Raw genomic sequence first — 19,931 nt, forward strand, 5'->3', positions numbered from 1 at the left:
CCACCAGTCGGTTGAGATGAAACGATGTGGGCAAGTTGTTTTAAAGAATTGTAATGGTTGGTGCAAAAACTTTTACTGCTTACCTAGCTTTCTGTTTGTGAACTGGCAAATTACAGTTCAGCAAAAACGTTTAATATATTTTTCGCTAGACTTTTGAATTGTCCTGTATGCTAGGGCTCAGAAATTACAAACAGTACATGTGTTTTCTTAGATTGGTCCATGCAACCGTTAAACAGAGATCTCGCCGGACTCGTCTGGAAGAGATGGAGAAAACCACCTGAGAAAATCCGAGCTCGCACTGAAGTGCCTCGTGAAATTTTAGCTCTCTGGCAGCAAAAACGATAGACGGAGTCGACGGAGTACAAAGTAATTATTCTCAGAAGCATCAGAGCCGCTTGAAAAAACCATTCAGTTTCATAAAAGATCCAAAGTTTATGCAAGGAGTAAGGCCCTAGAGGCGTTGTCAAAAAACTGTGGTGAAGATCGTAAAACTGTTTGCGTAGTAAACCAAGAAACACTCACCCGAGAAAGCGTTGAAAAGCTTTTCCAGTCTGTTCAGCTCAGCGCGGCTGACAAACAAATCCTTCGCAGCTTCAAAATACCGGTTTTAGCTTTTGAGGCTACAAATTTGTGGAAAATTTTGCCGAAGCGATTGGCGCACTAGACGAGTACACATTTTTTTTAATATGATGCAAAACGCTCTCGATTTCATTCAAACTTGAACAAAGCTGCCGCTTTCATTCAAGGCGGTCCGCGCGCGGGAAAATGTTGCAAGTTTATTTTTATGGACAAATAAAGATCGCCCACAGTTTTTCTGCTATAAACCTGTGCTTTGTTATCAATGTGTTGAATAATTAAACAATTATCCTGCTCAATCTTGCGGAATATCGCCTGATTTTAGCCATCTCGGCCTATGGCCTCGTCGGCTAAGTATCAGGCGATATTCCGCGCAATTTCGCATGATAATTGTTAAATATATGTAATCACGCGGTTAATGGATTGTTGATTCTATTCATTTGTCCACCCATCATTTCTCCAACAACAGTAAGCATTTGTCCTTTCTTGAAAGTCAGGGTTATCTTGCCATGACTGAACCTCTGAGTTGTAATCGTGCAACGCAACGGTCACCTGTAAAACAGGGATAGATGATAGATGATAATGATAGATAGTTTAATAATCAATACATGGCAGCCCGAAGGATGAATTGCGTATTTACAATTAATAAAATCGATAAAAAGTACGTATAAAACTAGGTACAATAAATAAAGGTATAAAAAATATGATAAAAAGGGAAACTAAGAATCTATATATATACATTATCAATACAGGATCTAATAATAAAACTATTTCTAAAACGATCTGTCTTGCATTTGGGTACGGTAAAACGCCTGTTGCACCTTAGAGTATAACGTGACGGTCCACTAAATGGTGTTAAACAGTTCAGACGGTGTTCTGGGTCCTTAATAATGGTGTCAAAAGCATTAGTGCATAGCCCCGTGATGAAATCTGCTATGGGGACAATGTTCACTAGTTCGATGGCCTCCTGGTAGGGTAGTCCTGAGCATATTATAGACATGGCCCGCTTTTCGACACGCACCAACTCGTCTTTTAGGTACTTTGGCAGGGCGTAAAAAAAGACAGGCGCTGCGTACGTAAGAACAGAGCGTATACAAGCAGTGTAAAAGGTGGACATGTCCTGCCGAGGAACTCTTGACCTCTTTAACTGCACTAAGAAATACAGACGCTTTGACGCTTTCTTTATGACGTCACTAATATGTTCGTTCCACGTAAGGTTGCTCGATATGGTCAAACCCAGTAGTTTAGCACTAGTCACCCTCTCTAGTTCTTTGCCATCTACTACGATAGACGCAAACTGGGGCTCATCTTTTGCAAAAGATATCCTGAGCTCCTTACACTTGTCGCTATTGAGTTTGACTCTGTTCTGCGTAGACCACTCGGCAACCTTGTCCGCAATCTCCTGGGCATGACTTCGGTTGCCCTTGGCAACGACTTCTGATGCGGTCGTATCGTCGACATATTTCCATACATTAGCTGAATTGAAAGGCACTGAATTCCATACATTAGAGGAACCCCAGAGGGCACTGAACCCCACTCGGAGTAACAGCCCTCGGATAATTTGATCCTTTGGGAACGATTAGAAAGGAAATCTATGATCCAATTGATAATTCTTGTGGGAAGATTTAACCTACACAATTTCTCTACAAGTATTCTATGATCTATAAAGTCAAACGCTTTTTTATAATCAAAGAGAATAGTTCTAACTGTAGCGCCGTTGCCATCAGTTTCCTTGGACCAGTTGTGAAGCATGTGTATCAGTGCCTGAGTAGTTGAGGAATTGGGAACAGCTCCATATTGGCGTGGATCGAGCACATCTAGAACTGCAGGTTTTACGTAATCGTGAACCACGCACTCTTCTGCGACCTTCGACAGACATGGAGTAAGGGAGATAGGCCTGAGCTGTTTCTTCAGGTCTTCAACCGGCTTCACCTTAGGTAGAGGAGATACGTCCGCGAATTTCCAGATCTTCGGAAGAGACTGCTCTTTTAAGGAGAGATTGATGATTCTGCTGATTGGGAAGGACAAAAGTTCAGCATACTCCTTGAGCATCCAGTTTGGTATCTTGTCTGGACCACACGCCTTAGAGGGGTTTAACGCAGCTAATAACTTAAAAATACGCATTTCCGAAACCTCCGGAAGCTCAGGCGAGTCCTCGTCAATGCGAAGTTTGGTCAGCGGTTGGGGCAAGCGATATTCTTCAAGAGGTTCAAGAAAGGCCTCGTTGATTGCGTTTGCAAGATCCTGGTCACTAAGATTTTCAATTCCTTCAATATGGATTTGACTAGAAACGTTCCCCGGGTTTGAGTTGAAACTGCACAAACGTTTGACTTCCTTCCACCAAACCTTAGGACTTGTAAAACGAGGCCTTGCACGGTTTCCTTTCACGATTAACAGCATTCCTGTAGAACTTGTACAGCATTGATTCCGTGCCGCCATCGTGAAAGGCTTTTTGTCGTTTGAGAATGAGTGATTTAAGGTGATCGTTCATCCACGGGGCATCAGATATGTTGACGCGAACTCTCCTGATGGGCATCAGAAGGTCGAGCCCCGTGTGTAGCACTTTATTGAATATGTCAAGCATATCCTGGCAACAACCTGCAGAGGAGAATAGCATTGTCCAATCAATTGCACACAGGTATCTACCAAGCTCAGCTCTCTTACTTTCCCGCTTGTCACGCTTGAACACAAATCTAGATTGTTGACGACAGTTGTCTCTTACTTTGGCTTCCACAGTAATGGTATTATGGTCAGACAAGCCAAAGGGTGGGAAGCCCTGAGGGGCATCGTAAAAGCGGTGCAGGTTGGTGAGGACACGGTCTAAGATTGCGTCCCTTCTGGTTGGAATTTTCACTATTTGTTTGAGCCGGAAGTGCCTTTCAATTGGCTTCGTGTCAAGACGATTAAAGTCTCCTGCCACAACAAGAGCGCAATCAGGGAAGCGTGACTCGACAAGTTGCAGCGACTGGAATAAGTGTTCTTGCATGAACTCGTTCTCAGCGGCGGACCAATGTGGATGATAGACGACAGCTACTATCAGGGAAGAGAATCCTCGCGGCAGGCGTTTGGGGCGTAGCTGAACCCATAATACCTCGTGATCGGAGCAGCACGAAAGATCGTCTAGTCGTTTGTATCGAATTAGTATCGAACGAGCCTTTGACTTTTTTCCCTACAGAGTCTCCATCTCAAATTACTGTGGCTTCACAACTTGCACAACGGTGCACAGGACTCAATGAATGCATGTAACGAAAGTAAAGCTGTAGTCTGATTTTGTTCGTCTCGATGTTCAGGCCTCAGCAACATAATGTACGCTCACTAACCGATTAAGACCCCCTATGAGCACACAAGTTCTCCTCTCCGGTTCTTACCGGGATATTGAGGAAAACTGTATTAACACTTGGATATTTTTTCAGTTAAACGATCACTGCTTTACTGATTCTTATGATATCACCCAATGTGTATCATGCAAGGTAAGTTTATTAGGGTAAAACTTTAACGCCTTAGTTTATAAAAGGCAGCTCGTATAATATCAGGGTCTTTTTTAGGGGCAATATATGTATTTGATAATTGGCGTACTTGAACGTTAGCAGACGAATAAAAGGTGATTTAGAAAACATAAAAGATAAATTTAGAAGACAGATGATGTGATTTAGTTTTTAAGTGGCAAAATAATTTTGAACGTAAATTTGAGTTGATGCTTTACTAAAAATTAGAAAAACCTGCATATAATTACAATGCAAATAAATGGGAAAATTTTGTGGCACCTGCCTAGTTGTAAACGCAAATTAGGTAAGAAAACATTTCAAGATTTTCTCATCAATATCAGCATTCAATTTTTCAAAGAACGTTAACTCTTATCATAGTTCTCAATCCATAAATCATACTTTTTTGCTAACTCGTTCATTTATATATATATATTTTTTATTTTTTACTTTTGAGGCATTATTTGTAATCTTTTACGTTTCATTTATCATTAGTACCATTGGAAATCCTTGTTCATTTCAGATTTTGATTACGGCATGCCCAAATATGGTCATGATGTACTGAATATTCGTCGTCCGTGGTTATGTAATTTCGTGTGTGGGAAGAAAAAAGGAAAAAAATAAGGACCCACGTTAGCTCTTCTGCAACAAAACTGTCCTTTCTTTAAGTGAATTAAATAACAAAACAATTTTCCTGATCAATCTTGTGAATATCCCCTGATTTTAGCCAACGTGGCCTGCGGTCGTGTCGGTTAAAAATCAAGCAATATTCCGTGCAATTTCGAAGATAAAATTATTGTTAATTAATATAAACGTAGGAACAGGTGGTCATACTACTTTTATCTCTTATAGTCAAAATCTAAACTTTTACTTTGTACAAAAGCACGGCTGATCCCCTGAGTCAAATTTTATTAATTAAAAAGAAAATTAACGGTTCATGCTTCTTTGATGAAAAATATTATATTCATGAGTGCCACTGTTACTGACTATCCGTCACTCGTCTTAAGTTTCTTTAGAGCACAACCCTTATTTTTTTTTAATATTGTTTTGAAAGTTATGATTTATTTTTCAAAAATCAAAAAAACTTTGATAAACGTGGGAATTTACTATTGACTGGTGAGCAAAGAAACAGTAGCAAAAAAAAAATAAATGAATAAAAAAAATAAGAATACGGCCTTTCGGCAACCGAAAAACAAAAAATCTCGGAAATTCCTGTTAAGCCCGGGCTTAATGGCTTAAAGGCTGGCTACGCCACTTCAAAAAACTAGTTCCATGTTGTACCGTATAAAAGCGAAGTTGCAGCTACAGATTAAACCTAAATCGAAGTGAACATGTACAGTACAGAGAACCCAAGGAATCTGAGGAATCCGATGTTAGTCCAACTGAAAGTTTTGAAACATCATCTTTGATCATTCAATCATCGGTGCTTCTGAAACGAATGATGTTTTGTCACGAAACTAACAGACGTAAGTGAAACTTTCACTTTGCATATAAACCTTGGAAAGTGACTGGACTTCTGGAAATTTTCATGATCATTGTTCTGTTAGAACGTTAACTTTTTATACAATGAATGAAGCAGAAGAATTCTCTTCCACCTACATTGTTAATGTCATTTTCAACGTTTTGTTATGTTTTACCACCATCTTGTTGAACAGTATCACAATCCACGCCATGAGAAAAACTTCTTCGTTACCAAAGCCTTTGAAAGTATTGCTATTGGGTCTGGCTGTTTCTGATCTTAGCGTTGGATTACTGGTTCAGCCTTTATACATCGCACTTCTTGCCATGGGTTTGGAGCAAACCAATCGTACAACTTTCAATAATACCTACTTCGTACTTTTCATTATCGCTACAATATTAGCCTATGCTTCGTTCTTTGGTGTGTTGGCGCTGACTTTTGACAGATTCTTGGCTATTTATCCTCATCTCAGATATCTGGAGTTTGTGACATACAAGCGTGCTGTTGCTGTGGTGATCTCAATAACGATGCTAAGCTTATTTATTTCATCTTTTCCTTTTTGGATCTCGATACGAGACACGTTAAAAATTTATAGCTCCATTGAAATCACGCCCTGTATCATAATAACCACAATAGTTTACTGCAAGATCTATTTAACTGTTCGACGACACAGAAATCAAATTCAATCCCTGCAGCAAGACGAAGGACAGAATCGAGAAATAATGGCGAACGTTGCAAGGCTTGTAAAATTAGCGGTTGGTAAATTCTACGTATATCTGGTGTTTTTGGTTTGTTATATGCCACGTGTGAGCCTTACGATTGCTTTGCATATCTTTGGAACTGACACCCTTCTCAGCCATATTATGTTTTATAGCTACACGATGTGGCTACTCAATTCATCGCTAAACCCTTTGATTTACTGCTGGAAGATGAGAGACATTAGACGCGCTGTAATCAACATAATGCAAAATATCTTTTCTGTTACAGTTAAATGATATACTCCATTTCATTTCTTTGTGTTGGTACTGTCAATTAACTTTTATTTTGTTCAGAGGAAATTTTTAATTTTGCTAGCGAAAAGAAGAAAATCTTTTTGAAAACGGTAAAGTCGGGGTCAATTTATTTTAATAAACTCTTACTCGAGGTTTGTATGAAGATTCAATTCTGGCGAAAGAGTTGATGACTGTTTAGCAGTTACGAGATCGAAGGCTGTCAAAAAAGAAAGAGGGCTTTGTCGAAGATTCAATTCTGGCGAAAGAGTTGATGACTGTTTAGCAGTTACGAGATCGAAGGCTGTCAAAAAAGAAAGAGGGCTTTGTCCACGGAATTGCTGTTAATATAAACATTGCAATGCATTGATTTTAGGGCTGATGGCCTTGATTATTCCAGTTTTGAGTATTTTGTCACAGCTTGTTCGTTTTCGCACCAAGACGTCCTTCGCTGGTTCTGACATAGCTCTGGTAGGCGTAAGAGGATCTGCCGCGATGTTTTAAGTATGCCATTGAGAAAGTGGCCAAGCGTGTGAATAAAAAAAAATCTTTTTGTTATATAGACCACATCGCTAGAGCTCCTCTACGGAGAAAATAGACATCAATTTTCTAAAACGATGGCTCTAAGCACCTTCCTACAATTTTATTTAGGTATTTATTTATTTTATTTTCAAAAAGTGGCTTCTTGACATGGAATGTGATAATACTTTATAATTTTTCCTCCAGCGCGCGTTGGATAGGAGATGATAGACAACCAACGAGGCGCGTAGCGCCTCGTTGGCCATCACAATCTCATATCCAATGAGCGCGGCTGGAATAATTGTTTTATTTAAAACAATCAAGAAATATTGCTAGATCTTGCTGATTACGCCTTGCAAGAACAAGCAGCGAGACAATTTAATGCTCACTATTTCTTGGGCATGGTATAATGACTCATATACCATGTCCGCTTAAACCCAATCAAATCTCTGGGATTTTTTATATATTTATTTATTTGTTTATTTATTTATCTATTTAATAATAGTAATACAGGTTACATACGCTAATAACAATACAAAGACTACTAACAATTCCGATATTTGCCTTGCTAGGAATGCGTCCCTCCTCTTTAAAGAAGAAATGTCAAATCAGCTCTAATGATGACATACATCCAAGACATCTGTAACCATCTGTTTTATACAAAAGAGACACACTTATGTCCAGGATCGATCTTGTTAGCAAAAAATTGCTAGCAATTTTTTTTTCGCAAAGAAAACTGCTATTAGAAAAGTATAGAAGAAGTAGCAAAAATCGCAAAAGTAACAAGACTTTTTCTTGCCATGTGAAAAGATTGAGTAACAAATATGGCGAAAATAGCAAGAATGACAAATTTAACGAAAATCTAAACTTAGAAAAGGAAATGGTGAAGTAGGGCTTCGAGAAGTCCGCAAATTTCGCAAAAATCGCAAAAGTAACAAGACTTTTTCTTGCTATGTGAAAAGACTGAGTAACAAATATGGCGAAAATAGGAAGAATGACACATTTAACGAAAATCTAAACTTAGAAAGGGAGATGGTCAAGTAGGGCTTCGAGAAGTCCGCAAATTTCGCAAAAATCGCAAAAGTAACAAGACTTTTTCTTGCTATGTGAAACGACTGAGCAACAAAATATTGCGAAAATAGTAAGGATGACAAATTTAATCAAATCTACACTAAGAAAGGGAAATGGTCAAGTAGGGCTTCGAGAAGTCCACAAATTTCGCAAAAAATTCCAAAAGTAACAGGAGTAGTAATGTCAGCTAGTTCTGACCCAATTTGACAGGTACTCATCAAAGTGAGTTACCATAGCAACCGAGAAATTAGCATGAAATGATGGACAGGTAACAATACTGATGGGCGGAGTCAAATACTGTTTTCATGTCATTGGATAGTTATGATGAGATGACGTTATGACCGGAAGTGGGTGGATTTATGCCCAGTCCCCTTAAGAGTCAGAGACACTAGAATTTAAACTGCCAACAAAAATTTAATATAAACCCTAATATTTACATGGCGGGACGTGTGCGAAGTCCTAGTGACCAGCGCCCGACTTACGTAAAATGATATTTACAAATTTCTCCCAGCCAGCCGGAGAGTGACACCCAAAACCTATTTACAAGAAATTCCTGAGTCAGCCACGGGACGAAATTTAAAGAAAGAAACTAGTGAATAAATTGTCCCTTACAATTCACATAATAGTTCTGTCATCTCAGCATCTTCAGGGGTGTATCTAATATAGCCGTACGGGTAAGTCAGAAATGTGGTGGGATCGATCACTCGTTTATTGTAGACAAGCTGGTATTTCTTGGTCTGTGGCACTGTTTCGATGGCGTACTGTTTGGCGTCACGCACAATGTGGTACGGTTTTACCACGTTTGTTTGACGAACCCCCGACTCTAATGGTTGTTGGATGTCGTCTAGGACGTTCTGACGGAGGAGAGCATAGTTGAGTTGTTTGGAGCCCTCACTGTTCAAGGATATCCCACGCACCTTACATTCTTGCTTGCCTTTGTGCGTCAGGTAGCCATAATTCTTTGGCCCTCCAGAGGCAAACTCCACGATGTAGTCCCCCTCGCTCAATTCATCCTTAAAGTCGCCCAGGTAGTCACCGAGGGGAGGGTCAGGCTGTCCGGGCAAACTTTTGAACACAATGCTGTCGGTGTCAAAGTAGACGACACGATCTTGCAAGAAATCAAGGGCTTCGTAAAGGCGTAGCCGCGTCCAACAAGTTGTGAAACACGCCACGAAAATATTAAGATTGGGGGATACTGGATCATCTTCCACCTCGCGTTTGTAGTGGATCTCCACGCGTTCTTCGGTCAATACACCCACGTACCGTATGTCAAATTTATCACTCTCGAGGAAAGCTGTAAATTTTTGTGGGTCGTCAAATTCTTGGACTTGGGTCTTATTGGTGCGTTGGCCAAATTTTCCCCACATCGAGTTGAGCATCATCTTAGCAAGAGTGCGTAAGCCAGGGTTTTTCTGGATCTTCGCGGGGTCGAGTTTGATCCCCTCGCGGGTCTCGTAGTCTGCGAGATGTTGATGCTGCATGGTAGGATCATTCTCGACATGGGGTGGCCAACCGCTGGCTTTCTCTTTAATTTTGAGCCAGGTGTTGACGTAATTGCCGAACGACCCCACTTCTGTCTTGGGGAAATGCCACACCTCGTGGATTTTCAGAATGGTGTACCCCTTCTGCACGGCTTTTTCTAATTCTGGGGTGCACCACGTGCCTGTAATCTGGCGCTGCTGAATGGTGTGGTTACAGATGTGACTTCGCTCTAACATTGGTTTTGTCATTTCGTCTTCCACTCAAGTGGCACAGAGGGGGAAAGTCAGCTTTCCGTTTTGGCGTAGGGGCAGTACAGGATGGTACAACTTCTAGGGAGGAAGTACAGTACACTTGGTGAGACCAAAGAACTCACTGATGTCTGTGGTGTTTGGCTGCGAGATAATCTCGGGGTTCCCCACAGGGTACCTCCCATTTTTGTTAACCCAGGGGTACAACGATGTGAAGTCATAATACTTCATTTTCTCATCACTGTCAGCATCGATCAGGTGGTACAGTTGTACGGCATTGGTGCGCCCACCACAGAAGGCATCACGTGGCTCCAATGGGTCAATGAACTCGAGACTGTCCGCAAACTCACTCACGTCCTCTCTCTCCTTTTTCAAATGATGCCACTGACATTCCCAGATCTCGACGACATTGTAACCTTTATCCCTCAGGAACTGAAGTTTCTTTTGGGTACATAGGTACACGTCTTCGGGGGTACGGTTTTCTAGACGTCGGTGGGATTCAGTGCGGTTAGGAAAGCATTTGGGGCACCCGTGCCAGAAGCAGCCTTGGAATTCGTACACTGTGTTGGTCTGCATGTCGTACCCATCGACGGTGTAGCGGCTATTGGGGATGCGGTACTCGCCCTGGTTGCCTGCATGCTGAATGCGAATTCCCACAGTCTCGACACCTTGGCGGTCTAGGGCTCCCGTAAACAGTGGTCCATCCAATGCAACCATTGTAGTGCGACTTTAGAGTGGTTGGACTTCAATCGCCATCCGTGGATGGGCTCGGAGGCAATGGTTTCGGGCACCATCCGATTTTGCCGCAGATCGCGATTACAGGCTGAAGCAATCGTGATGTGATTCCACGGGTTGAACTTGGCTTCCTGTTTGAACAACCTCTTGAACGTGAGGCACCCCTGCTTGAGAAGCTGCTCGTCCGATTCGCAGTACTCTATGAGCTCTTTCTGGAAGTCAAACTCTACATTTTTCTCCACTTGTTCAGCATACCATTTCTCGAATTCTGTACGTCCAGGCACGGACATGGATTCTGGCATGTAAAAATGTTTAGCTGGGATGGGTCCCACATACTCTTCGTTGGCAGGTGTGTTGAATAGATGAGGGAAGTGACCTTTCTTCAATTCCGTGAGCCCAAACGTTTTGGGGAAAGTTGAAAGTGGCATTTGAAAAAAGGAGAGAGAGTCGATGAAGCGGATACAATCAAATGTCACCTGCAATAATTTACCACCATTTCGCAGTTGCTCCACGATTCTGTGCTGTTTGTGGTACTCATCGACTATGAAATAACCATCATAGCCCTGAAAGTTGTGGGCAATCACTGTCACGGGGCGCGTATCATCCTCTGTCAAGGTATCAAGCCACTCCAAGAAATTGCGAATGCAGTGTTCTCCTTTGAAGCGTACGGGACGACTGTCATGCTCTGTTTCTGCAACTAACAGGTTTGGAATGTGACGACCCGTATCTTGCATGGCCTCAATGTCAAAGAACACAAGCAGGGGGTGTTTGTCTTGGTCATCCTCCACATTCATCCCTTGACCATTGGCTTCTAGAGTGGCCAGACCCGCTGCAGCTCCACGTTTAGCTTTTTTCCGTTTTTTCTTCTTTTCTTGTTTTTCTACCTCAGGACTTTTTACCACTTGAATAAAACATTTGTGGGTGGCTACGTTCACATACTCACGACAAGAGGGACATTCTACATACCCGCACTTATGTTTTTTTTGCTCTTTCAGTCCTACTAGCAATTTCTGACATTCGATGCACTTACGTCGCTGGGTGCATACTCTGACATTCTTGGCATCCGCTGCCTTACCATTGTAGGACTTGCTCAGATGGTTTTGCAGACACGTGTCACCATGGAAGAGACGTTTACAGGAACCGCACGGGGCAGTAGCTCGATGTCCACGACATTTGGCTTCTGTATAGTCGGGACAACCCGTTTGTAAAGAGGCACGACAAAGGTCTGGGTTGTTCTTGCAGGCACGTCGTCTTTCATTGCTGTAAGGTGTCAAGCATCGTGCACAGAAGTAACTGGACCCGAAGAACCCCGGCAGTGTCGTAATGACATCATAGTGATCATTGTCATACAGAAGGACCAACTGTTTGTCCTGGGGTGGTCCAAAAGATTTGACACTATAACCTCGCGTGGCATCGACAAGTAGTAGTTGGTAGTCATAGAGGGAGGGTGCCAGAGCAAATTTAGACAACTCATCATAGCCGCATGGACCTTGAGGGACATGGGCTTCTATGTGTAATAGAATGGCCTGATCATCCTGAATTGTTCGCCCACGCAGGAAACCGCGCCAGTTAGGATGATTGTCCACGTTGGCTTTGGCAGTGACAATGGCTCGAGCACAACACAGATTGTCTTTGTTTGGATGGTGACCACACTCTTTTTGAGCCGCTTAAAGGTTTCTGGATTGGTGTGACCGGTTTCATTTTCCTTTTGGAGCCACTTCCATTCGGTGATCTACGTACATGCGTGAACGAGAGTTGAAACGAGTCCTCCATTTCAAAGTTCTCGTTGGAATTTAACATGCGCGACATCTGCTGCAACATACTGTCCACTCGATCACTACCATTCATCCACTCGCTAGCAGGCAAGCCTCGGTAGTCATAGTTGTTATTTAGGCGGTTACTGGTCAAACTGAAGTACACGCGATCTTGTTCGGGGATCCGTTCGCAAAGGATCAGGTTTTGCAAGGCTCGATGCAAACCGTCTCGCAGAGCTGCTGCCAAATGTTGTTGAGGCACAAATCTACCGACTTGACGTACATGACTGAGGTAATGGCGTTCTCTCACACCCATAGCATGACTACGACGATCGACGTATGGGTTGAGTGTGAATTCAAACCGTCCGGGTTCTGAGGCACTCAAACTACCACCCAGTTGTTCTTGGTGAGCAAGTTGACGCTCGACAGTGTTAGCGGCTTCAATTAACATAGCGTCATCGTCTTCCTCAACATGTAATACGTTCTTATTGCATTGACCTTTTGACATATTGATCGATACACTTTTAAAAATGATGGGAAAAAAAATGGAGTGTGAAATCTAGGGCAAAGACGATTGGAATGAAGAAAGAAGTAGATGAAAATCATTTTTATAACCCCAAATACATTTCGTTGGTTCATTTCCCACCAATCAGAACATTTTGTGACCAAATAACGAAATCGATCATTAATCCAACCCGCCCAACTGGTTTTTGAAACAAAGTTGGTTTACTTTTGTCTCACTCAGAAAAAGCTGCAAAAACTAAATTAAATCGGAACGGATTGCTTACCGCCCGACACGCTAACTACTTATTATTATTATTTTTTTATTTTTATTTTTATTTTTTGTTATTTTTTTTTTTTCAGCACTCATGGATACTTCCATTCGAAAAAAAAAAATATATATATATATATCTTACCTCCTAGCTGTCGACCTTCTGACTGACAACTGATTTCACTTTAGAAGCTTCCAAGTATTTATCAACAACGGGACGGGGGGATGGGGGGTTACCCCCTAGTGGTACAAATTAAAATTCATGAACGGAAACAGAGGTTACGGGGGATGGGGGGGTTATCCCCTAGAAAATAATAATACTCACAAATGGTAGTGACAAGGGGGTGGGGGGTTATCCCCGAAGAAACAATTACTGAATGTATATTAAATTTAATTATCTAAAATAAAACACAGTCAGATGTTCACTTTATAACATTTATTGAACAACAACAACATGACCTCCAAAGGGAGAATTTTTGTCCTATAAAGTGCATTACAGTTTCAAACGTTTCTTGGCTCGCATGATTTTTTTCACAATTTTTTCAGTCATGGTACGTTTCCCGGGTAGACGGTCGATGGCTTTGATCATCTTGGTGTCAGCCTTCCACTTGTCTTGTAAATTCTTGGCGTGACTATAATCGATGTCATGTTGTTTTGCAATCTTGTCTAAACGATTGATCCCAGGATCTCCACGCTTCAATCGCTTTTCCAGCTCGGTGCCAGGACCCATGTACTGATACCCAGGCCAATGCAGTTCTCCGAACTTGGCCAAAAATCTTTGAATGTCCACACCCCATCCACTTTGTTTCCTCCTCCTCCTCTTCTTCCTCTCACACTTGCTCTTCATTCTTCTTTGGACAGTGGCTTTTCTTTTCTCAGTCTTCATCGTCGTAATCCAATCTCCGCCTCAACTTCTTGCCTTTCTCAAAATCTTCCCAGCCGGGTAATGGTTTCAAACTTTTCAGTTCTCTCTTCCCTTTTTTGTTGAGTTCTTCCAACGTATCGCGCAGCTCGTCCAACCTCTCTCTGTATTTCCTCGTTGCTGGTTTTTGAACCACCCTACGTTTGCTCGTCGTTGGCCTTGGGATCAAAGAAGCAGCACTGCTCTTGCCTATTCTCGGTGATGGTTTTTGGACTTTACTCGCGGACGGTTTGGGAGTTTGCGGTTTGGGTGTCGAGGGACTTCCTATTATCATCTGCTTTAGCCATTGCTCCACAGGTCCTGTTACCAAACTCCCCTCTTCCTCCCCTTCATCATCTCCTCCTGCCTCTGCTGGTCCTGCTGCTCCCACCCCCGCAGAGGGAAACTGACGCAATCGTTTGGTCAATTTTGTGTGAGCATTGACCAGAGGTGCTGGTTTCTTAGGATCGGCCAGGAGTTGGTGCTTTGTGGCAGCCAACTTTGCTGCTTTGTCTAGCAGTGCATTTTCTGTCAATTCTCCTTTGTACCACTGTTTTAACTGTTCAAAGTCTTTTTGAGGGACCATCACGACTTCCTCCATGACAGGTGCACAGACTTAACAAAGATTCGTATTGTTGTTTCCAATGAGCAACGTTGTTTTTCCGTTCTTCTCGAGTGATCCACTTGTCGGTACACTCTGAACACAATTCTCCTTCTGCCAAGGTGCAGCACTGTTCACAGCATATGGTGTACAACAACTCTATGCGCTCTTGTTCTAAGTGCAGGTGTGCTTGTTTGACTTTTTTTTATTCTCTTTTCCAGTGCTCTTCCTTACGTTCTGCTTGTTCGAGGCGCGAGTTGACGTTTTGCAACAGATCCAACAATCTCTTGTTTACCGAGTGAGACATTGACAAAACACGTCATTCAGACTCTTCCAAAACCCGCTGCCTTTCTGCGACATCAAATGTTCACGGCGTCTCTTGATGGAGTTCTTTCTCTTGCCCACTTCTCGCAACACTTTGTTATGCCGTTTTAACCGCACCATTAACGGTGCAGGTATGGGGATGTTGTTCTTCAATACGTTTATTACCATTTCGCTCATAGTATTGATCTGGTCAGAATTGGCATGTTGTAGCAATTCTTGACGCCTGTAAAGATTGGCTTCGTTCAACACCGACTTGAGGAACGGTAAATTGCGCCTCATGCATTTCATACTGCCCACGGCCTTGGATTCTCTCTGTAATGTCCTTTAGCTCCAATTGCTCCCATTCTTTTATAACGTTTATCCTTTCCGAGTTTAAGACCTAGCTTGACAGCATTCTTGAGAATGGAAAGCAATGCACCGCCTCGCTGACGTCCCCGTTGTTTGACTTTCTGTCGTCTTCGCGTCTTTCTTCGTTTGACCCCCATTACTGGATGCAGCAACTTTTTGACCTTTTGGCGTATCCTTTGTCTACAGCCCAATTGGTGTATCCTTTTTTACCTCCTCTGCTTTTATAGGCTTGATACTCTCTTTTGTAACCGTTGACAACACGTTTGGCTTTTTTATAGTCTACGGGTTTCTGCAAATCCCTGATCATGTCGTGGGTCACGTTGTAACCTGTTTTGGAATCCACTTGCCACGGCATTTGGCCTCCGTTCTGTTTCTTTGTCCTCCTGTACGTGGTGTTCTTCTTCTTCTTCTTTTTGGTAGTGGTACTGTTTCTTCTTGCCATCGTTTTGGTGACTCAGACAGCAGTGCTGCTGCTTTTATCGAGTGAGAAACTCTCCGGGTAACACACATCTTTGGAAGGAACGTATCGAAATCGTCTTCCGTATTCATACATGCAATTGTCTGAAACGGGAGGTGCGAAATCGGTGATCGTTTCGTCCAGGGTTTGCATCTTGATCAAGAATCCGTGGAATTCCTCCAAAGGGAGACCACACACATAGGTTCTCAACTCGATCAACGTTTTGTCGTAGGTGGTGTAAGCGAAGTGACACATGTCCACTTTGACTGAAAATTTCTTGAAGTCGTTCCATCCTTTCACGACGACGCCTGCTGCCGTCAAACAGGCCACAAGGATACTGTTTTTCAGAATGGGACCTACAATGACGCCTGCAGCCATGATCAGCAGTGCTAAGCCGTTCAAAAGGTTGTGACGACGCTTGAAATGATAAAACATCTGACGATGACACCACCACTGACGGTGGTAAAAGGCAAACAATCCATCTAATCGCTGCAACACGTTGGGATTTAGTTCTCGTGAGGCCACTCTGGAACACGGACCATTTAACAGAGATATGGACGACGACATCCCTATCACCGTTCTCCTAATTTCTGGTGTTAGCCTCCCACTTATTTTCTTATAGCTGCGTCTTCTTTCTTTTGATAACAACGGGTCCATCCTTCGTCTTTTAATAGGTGACTCAACACTCGCACGTCATCCGAGGAGGCGGGATGCAAATCCACCAAGAGGTAACCAAACGGTCGCGATGTTACTCTACGAAACACTTCCAGTACCTCTTTCCACTGAGTGGGAAACGATTGCAATAACAAATTGCGCACTCCCAACTGATCTCGAGGATTCTTGAAGGCCACAACGTAGTGAGCATTCCTAGAAATGCTCTTGGCATATTTTCCCGTGGGAAACATGTCCTGACACAGGTATATCACTGTAATGTTTCGATGGTGCGAGTGTTTGGTAAAGAGGTCCAAGATGTTTTTGTCTCCACTTCCTTCGTCCATGAGATCGTCCAACACCAATAAACCTCCCTCAGGAAACCATGTAGTCAACGACTTGGTCTCTGGAACACCTTCATGAAAAACGACCCCCCTTTTCCTCATATGCTCGAATCTGTCTTGCCAAGCTCCATAACAATAATGTACGGATGGCGGAGGTGTTTCAAACAGATCCAAATTGTTCAGGATCAGACGTTCCGTAAAACAAGTCTTACCACAGCCCGAGGGGCCAACTAAAAGGATACTAGAGGGGGTGTGAAATCGAAATAATGGACTCATTGCAACTACAACAACAAAATGACACACACTGGATTCTGTTTCACTCTTTTTAGTAAAAACAACGTTGATGATAAGGACTCTTACACACTTTGTTCCAAGCTATTTCATTACAAATCAACCTTTTTAACACTTGTCCTACTTTGTGATCATTCGCGACATAATCGTGTTTGGAAAACTGGTTCAAAAACTCTTGCAAAGTTTGTCCATTTGCTCTCTCTTTCAAGTACATTAGAGCGTAATGACCACAACTCTCGCTGTTCATGGCTTGAAGGGACCTCGTGTTGGTCACGATGTACTTCCAGTGTTTCACAATCCACTCGTTCAATGGTTCGGCTTGGTAGTATTCCAGTGGTAGGGCAAAACTGTCCATCACTTCACAGACATCGCCTTTTGTCCAAATGCCCAGCCAATGTTTTCCCGGTGTGTCATGTGGATCTGTGTTGACAATGTAACCGCAGGTTCTACGGGTAGGTTTCTTGGGTAAACGGTCACAGGCTACCACCCCATAGAAGTAAGGTTTTAGCGCGGGATCATATCGAGCCAAATACTCCAATTGCACATTGTTCAGGGCCACTTGCTCCATCTTACATCAAATTACGTTCGTAGATGTCGTAGAGCACGGCACCATTGGAATCGATCTCCAGCAAATTCTCAAACTCTCCAAAGATGATGAGGCTTATTTTGTGTCCCGGGGCAGCTCCAAATTCCAAGACCAACTGCAAGTCACCTGTTTGTCTTGGGTTCAATGCATTGCTGTCAACGCACCCATTGGCCACATTGTCAAACATGAAAAGGGTGCAACTCTTGCCTTGTCCCCAATCATCTCTTCTCACCATGTTGCCTTGCTTCTTGCACCACGCTCCACTGGCTTGTAGAAAGCGAAAGTACCCTGCCAGATCTCTTTGACCGTCATCGTGATTGAGTTGGAGTGTTCCGTATGGATGTTCCTCTCCCCTAACAATCTGCTTGATGGAGATCAGTCCAAATTTCTGGAAGCAGAACGGGTCGAACGCCACGTTCCCGTTAAAGGCTTCGTTACGTACCATCCCCACAATGATTCTGTCTGGGATCCTGCCTTGAAACAGGTCGTTCGCTTCAAAACGAGCTTGATTTCCCTGCATACTGAAGGTTCTGATTTCACTTCTCACAGTGGGATAAGATGCCACTTGCCGTTCATTGTGTCTTGCCTCACTGAAATTCTTGTAGACAGTTTCATTCAAACGCAGCTGACAGAGATGGAATTTGACTTTGATGTCGTTTTCTGTCAGTCTTCCTTTCAAACCCACTCCATTGAGAAACAGGTCTGGCGAGTTGAAGTGAAGTCTCATCCTGATTTCTACTTGAGGGACCAACGCTTTGCCAGTGTGAAAGGCTTCCAGATGGGGTTGAAAGACTAGTAGGTGCGTTTTCCCATCCGTGTAATTGGTCATCTGGGTTTGGAAGCTGTCAGTGCTGCTTTCTGGTTTGCAGGTAGGGCTCGATAGTTTGCATGGGGAGTATCACTGTCCGTGTTGTTGGCTGTCCACTCTACCGGGAAATCCAATTGATTAAACCATCCTTGAGGCTTCAACACCGTTTCTCCATCTTCTCGGTTGTAGTTTAACAATGTTTCCAGGTAGGCTTTGTAGTGGTAAGTATCAGTTTGTGGACTGATCAGGGTTCCGTTCAATCGCATACTGATTTGTTTAAACAAGGTGTGGGACAAGTTATTGGTGACCCACAGTTTGTCGGCAGCTGCAATGTCGGGACCATCGTTTTTCTTTAAAGTCAGCTCCACTGTGAAATAACTACGGCTCAGATCCACGTAATCGTCCAGGGAGTGAATGAGGAATTCCATAGGATTGATGCCTGTGGTAAGTGGTTGAATGGTGACCATGCGGTACGCATTGATGCTCACATCCGTGTGGGGCACCTTGAAAACTTGCAGGGCAGGGTTGATGGTCTGTTCTGACCGTGGGTGAGCGGGAGTTGCGTCCGTCATCGTGACTCTTGCGGCTTTTGCGTTTGTGGATTTAACGCTTCTTTTTATACAGTCGTCGTAGAAGTGTGGAAAGGTCGTAGCCAGATGGTCTGGACACTTGTGGTCCGATCCATCCTCCTCGCTGCGGTTGTCGTCTCCTCCTCTTCTTCGTCTTAAGTGGTTGTGGTTTCATTTTCGTGAACAAAAACAAACCTCCTCGTTGGGGTAGGCCACGATCGGCTCGAACTTGTCGCGGACGAGAATGAATGCGTCGCATGGACATATTCTTGCTTTACACGCCAAAGATATCTCGAAATTTTTTGGCTCGTTTGGCCAATTCTTTTGTCAAGATCTCCTTGGTTTTTTTTAACCCCTCGCTTCAATCCTTGTTTCAACCCTTGCACCGTGTTCTTCTGAATGTCTCCGAGACGGTGACTGCTTTTTAAACCTGTCAGTCCTCCTAGAAGGGTGGCTTTTACGATGTCGCCAATAATCCCCTCACCCAATTGTGTACCGTTTGGTCGGAATCTCGTGAGACTACCTCCACGCATGTTGATGATTAAAAGACTGATCGATGCTTTGGTGGTCCCCTTTTTATTCCTTTTTGAAGTGGAGCGTAATGATAGTATGACCTTCTCCGAAATTCACCAGGTCTCCATCCGTCTCGGCCACTTGGGTTTCAATCATTTCAACGTACTCATTGCGAACGGGCAGGTACTGTACATGCAGCGGTTCGAAGTACGCGCTTCCTTTACCCTCTCGTTTGTATTGTACTTCTTGCAACAGGTCTGTCACTTGGTTGCCTACGATACTACTTCCTCCCACATCCGAGTAGACGTGCAGTGGGCGTGTGGGATTCCCCACGACAGTTCGGAAGGCATTGTTCAAGTTTACAAAGCGCCAACGACAGGCCATGCTTCACATCCCAAAACACACCATTGCCTTTGTCGTCCATGACATCCACCCACGGATCTTCGTTCAT

General features: G+C 43.2%; 3 protein-coding genes and 1 pseudogene across 3 annotated transcripts; all 4 read right to left on the reverse strand.

The window, feature by feature from the left end:
* Positions 1-1,397: 1,397 nt before the first annotated feature.
* On the reverse strand, positions 1,398-4,613 carry LOC146454209 (uncharacterized; annotated as a pseudogene).
* Positions 4,614-8,302: 3,689 nt separating this feature from the next.
* On the reverse strand, positions 8,303-16,056 carry LOC146454210 (uncharacterized). The gene is made up of 2 exons (XM_085095728.1): positions 15,972-16,056; positions 8,303-9,514 (listed from the first exon to the last, which is right to left on the reverse strand). The coding sequence occupies exons 1-2, from the start codon at positions 16,008-16,010 to the stop codon at positions 8,705-8,707; spliced, it is 849 nt and encodes a 282-aa protein (XP_084951854.1). The 5' UTR covers positions 16,011-16,056; the 3' UTR covers positions 8,303-8,704.
* Positions 16,057-16,283: 227 nt separating this feature from the next.
* Positions 16,284-17,019, reverse strand: LOC146454211 (uncharacterized). The gene has a single exon (XM_085095729.1). It carries the CDS (start codon positions 16,987-16,989, stop codon positions 16,327-16,329), a length of 663 nt encoding a protein of 220 aa, XP_084951855.1. The 5' UTR covers positions 16,990-17,019; the 3' UTR covers positions 16,284-16,326.
* A 1,396-nt stretch (positions 17,020-18,415) lies between these two features.
* Positions 18,416-18,970, reverse strand: LOC146454212 (uncharacterized protein F54H12.2-like). Its single transcript, XM_085095726.1, has one exon. It carries the CDS (start codon positions 18,968-18,970, stop codon positions 18,416-18,418), a length of 555 nt encoding a protein of 184 aa, XP_084951852.1.
* Between the last annotated feature and the right edge of the window lie 961 nt (positions 18,971-19,931).

Source organism: Pavona decussata, unplaced genomic scaffold (genome assembly GCF_977016875.1).
Source record: "Pavona decussata unplaced genomic scaffold, jaPavDecu1.1 SCAFFOLD_310, whole genome shotgun sequence".
In the NCBI taxonomy this organism is placed as follows: Eukaryota; Metazoa; Cnidaria; class Anthozoa; order Scleractinia; family Agariciidae; genus Pavona; species Pavona decussata.

Bases quoted from the DNA above. Each gene is read 5' to 3' on its own strand.
- LOC146454210 (XM_085095728.1), bottom strand. From the start codon at position 16,010: ATGGAACGACTTCAAGAAATTTTCAGTCAAAGTGGACAT. The intron at 9,515-15,971 runs GTGTCACTTCGC...GACCCCGCGAAG, and splicing joins TTTTCAGTCAAAGTGGACAT to ATCCAGAAAAACCCTGGCTT.
- LOC146454211 (XM_085095729.1), bottom strand. From the start codon at position 16,989: ATGAGTCCATTATTTCGATTTCACACCCCCTCTAGTATCCTTTTAGTT.
- LOC146454212 (XM_085095726.1), bottom strand. From the start codon at position 18,970: ATGACGGACGCAACTCCCGCTCACCCACGGTCAGAACAGACCATCAAC.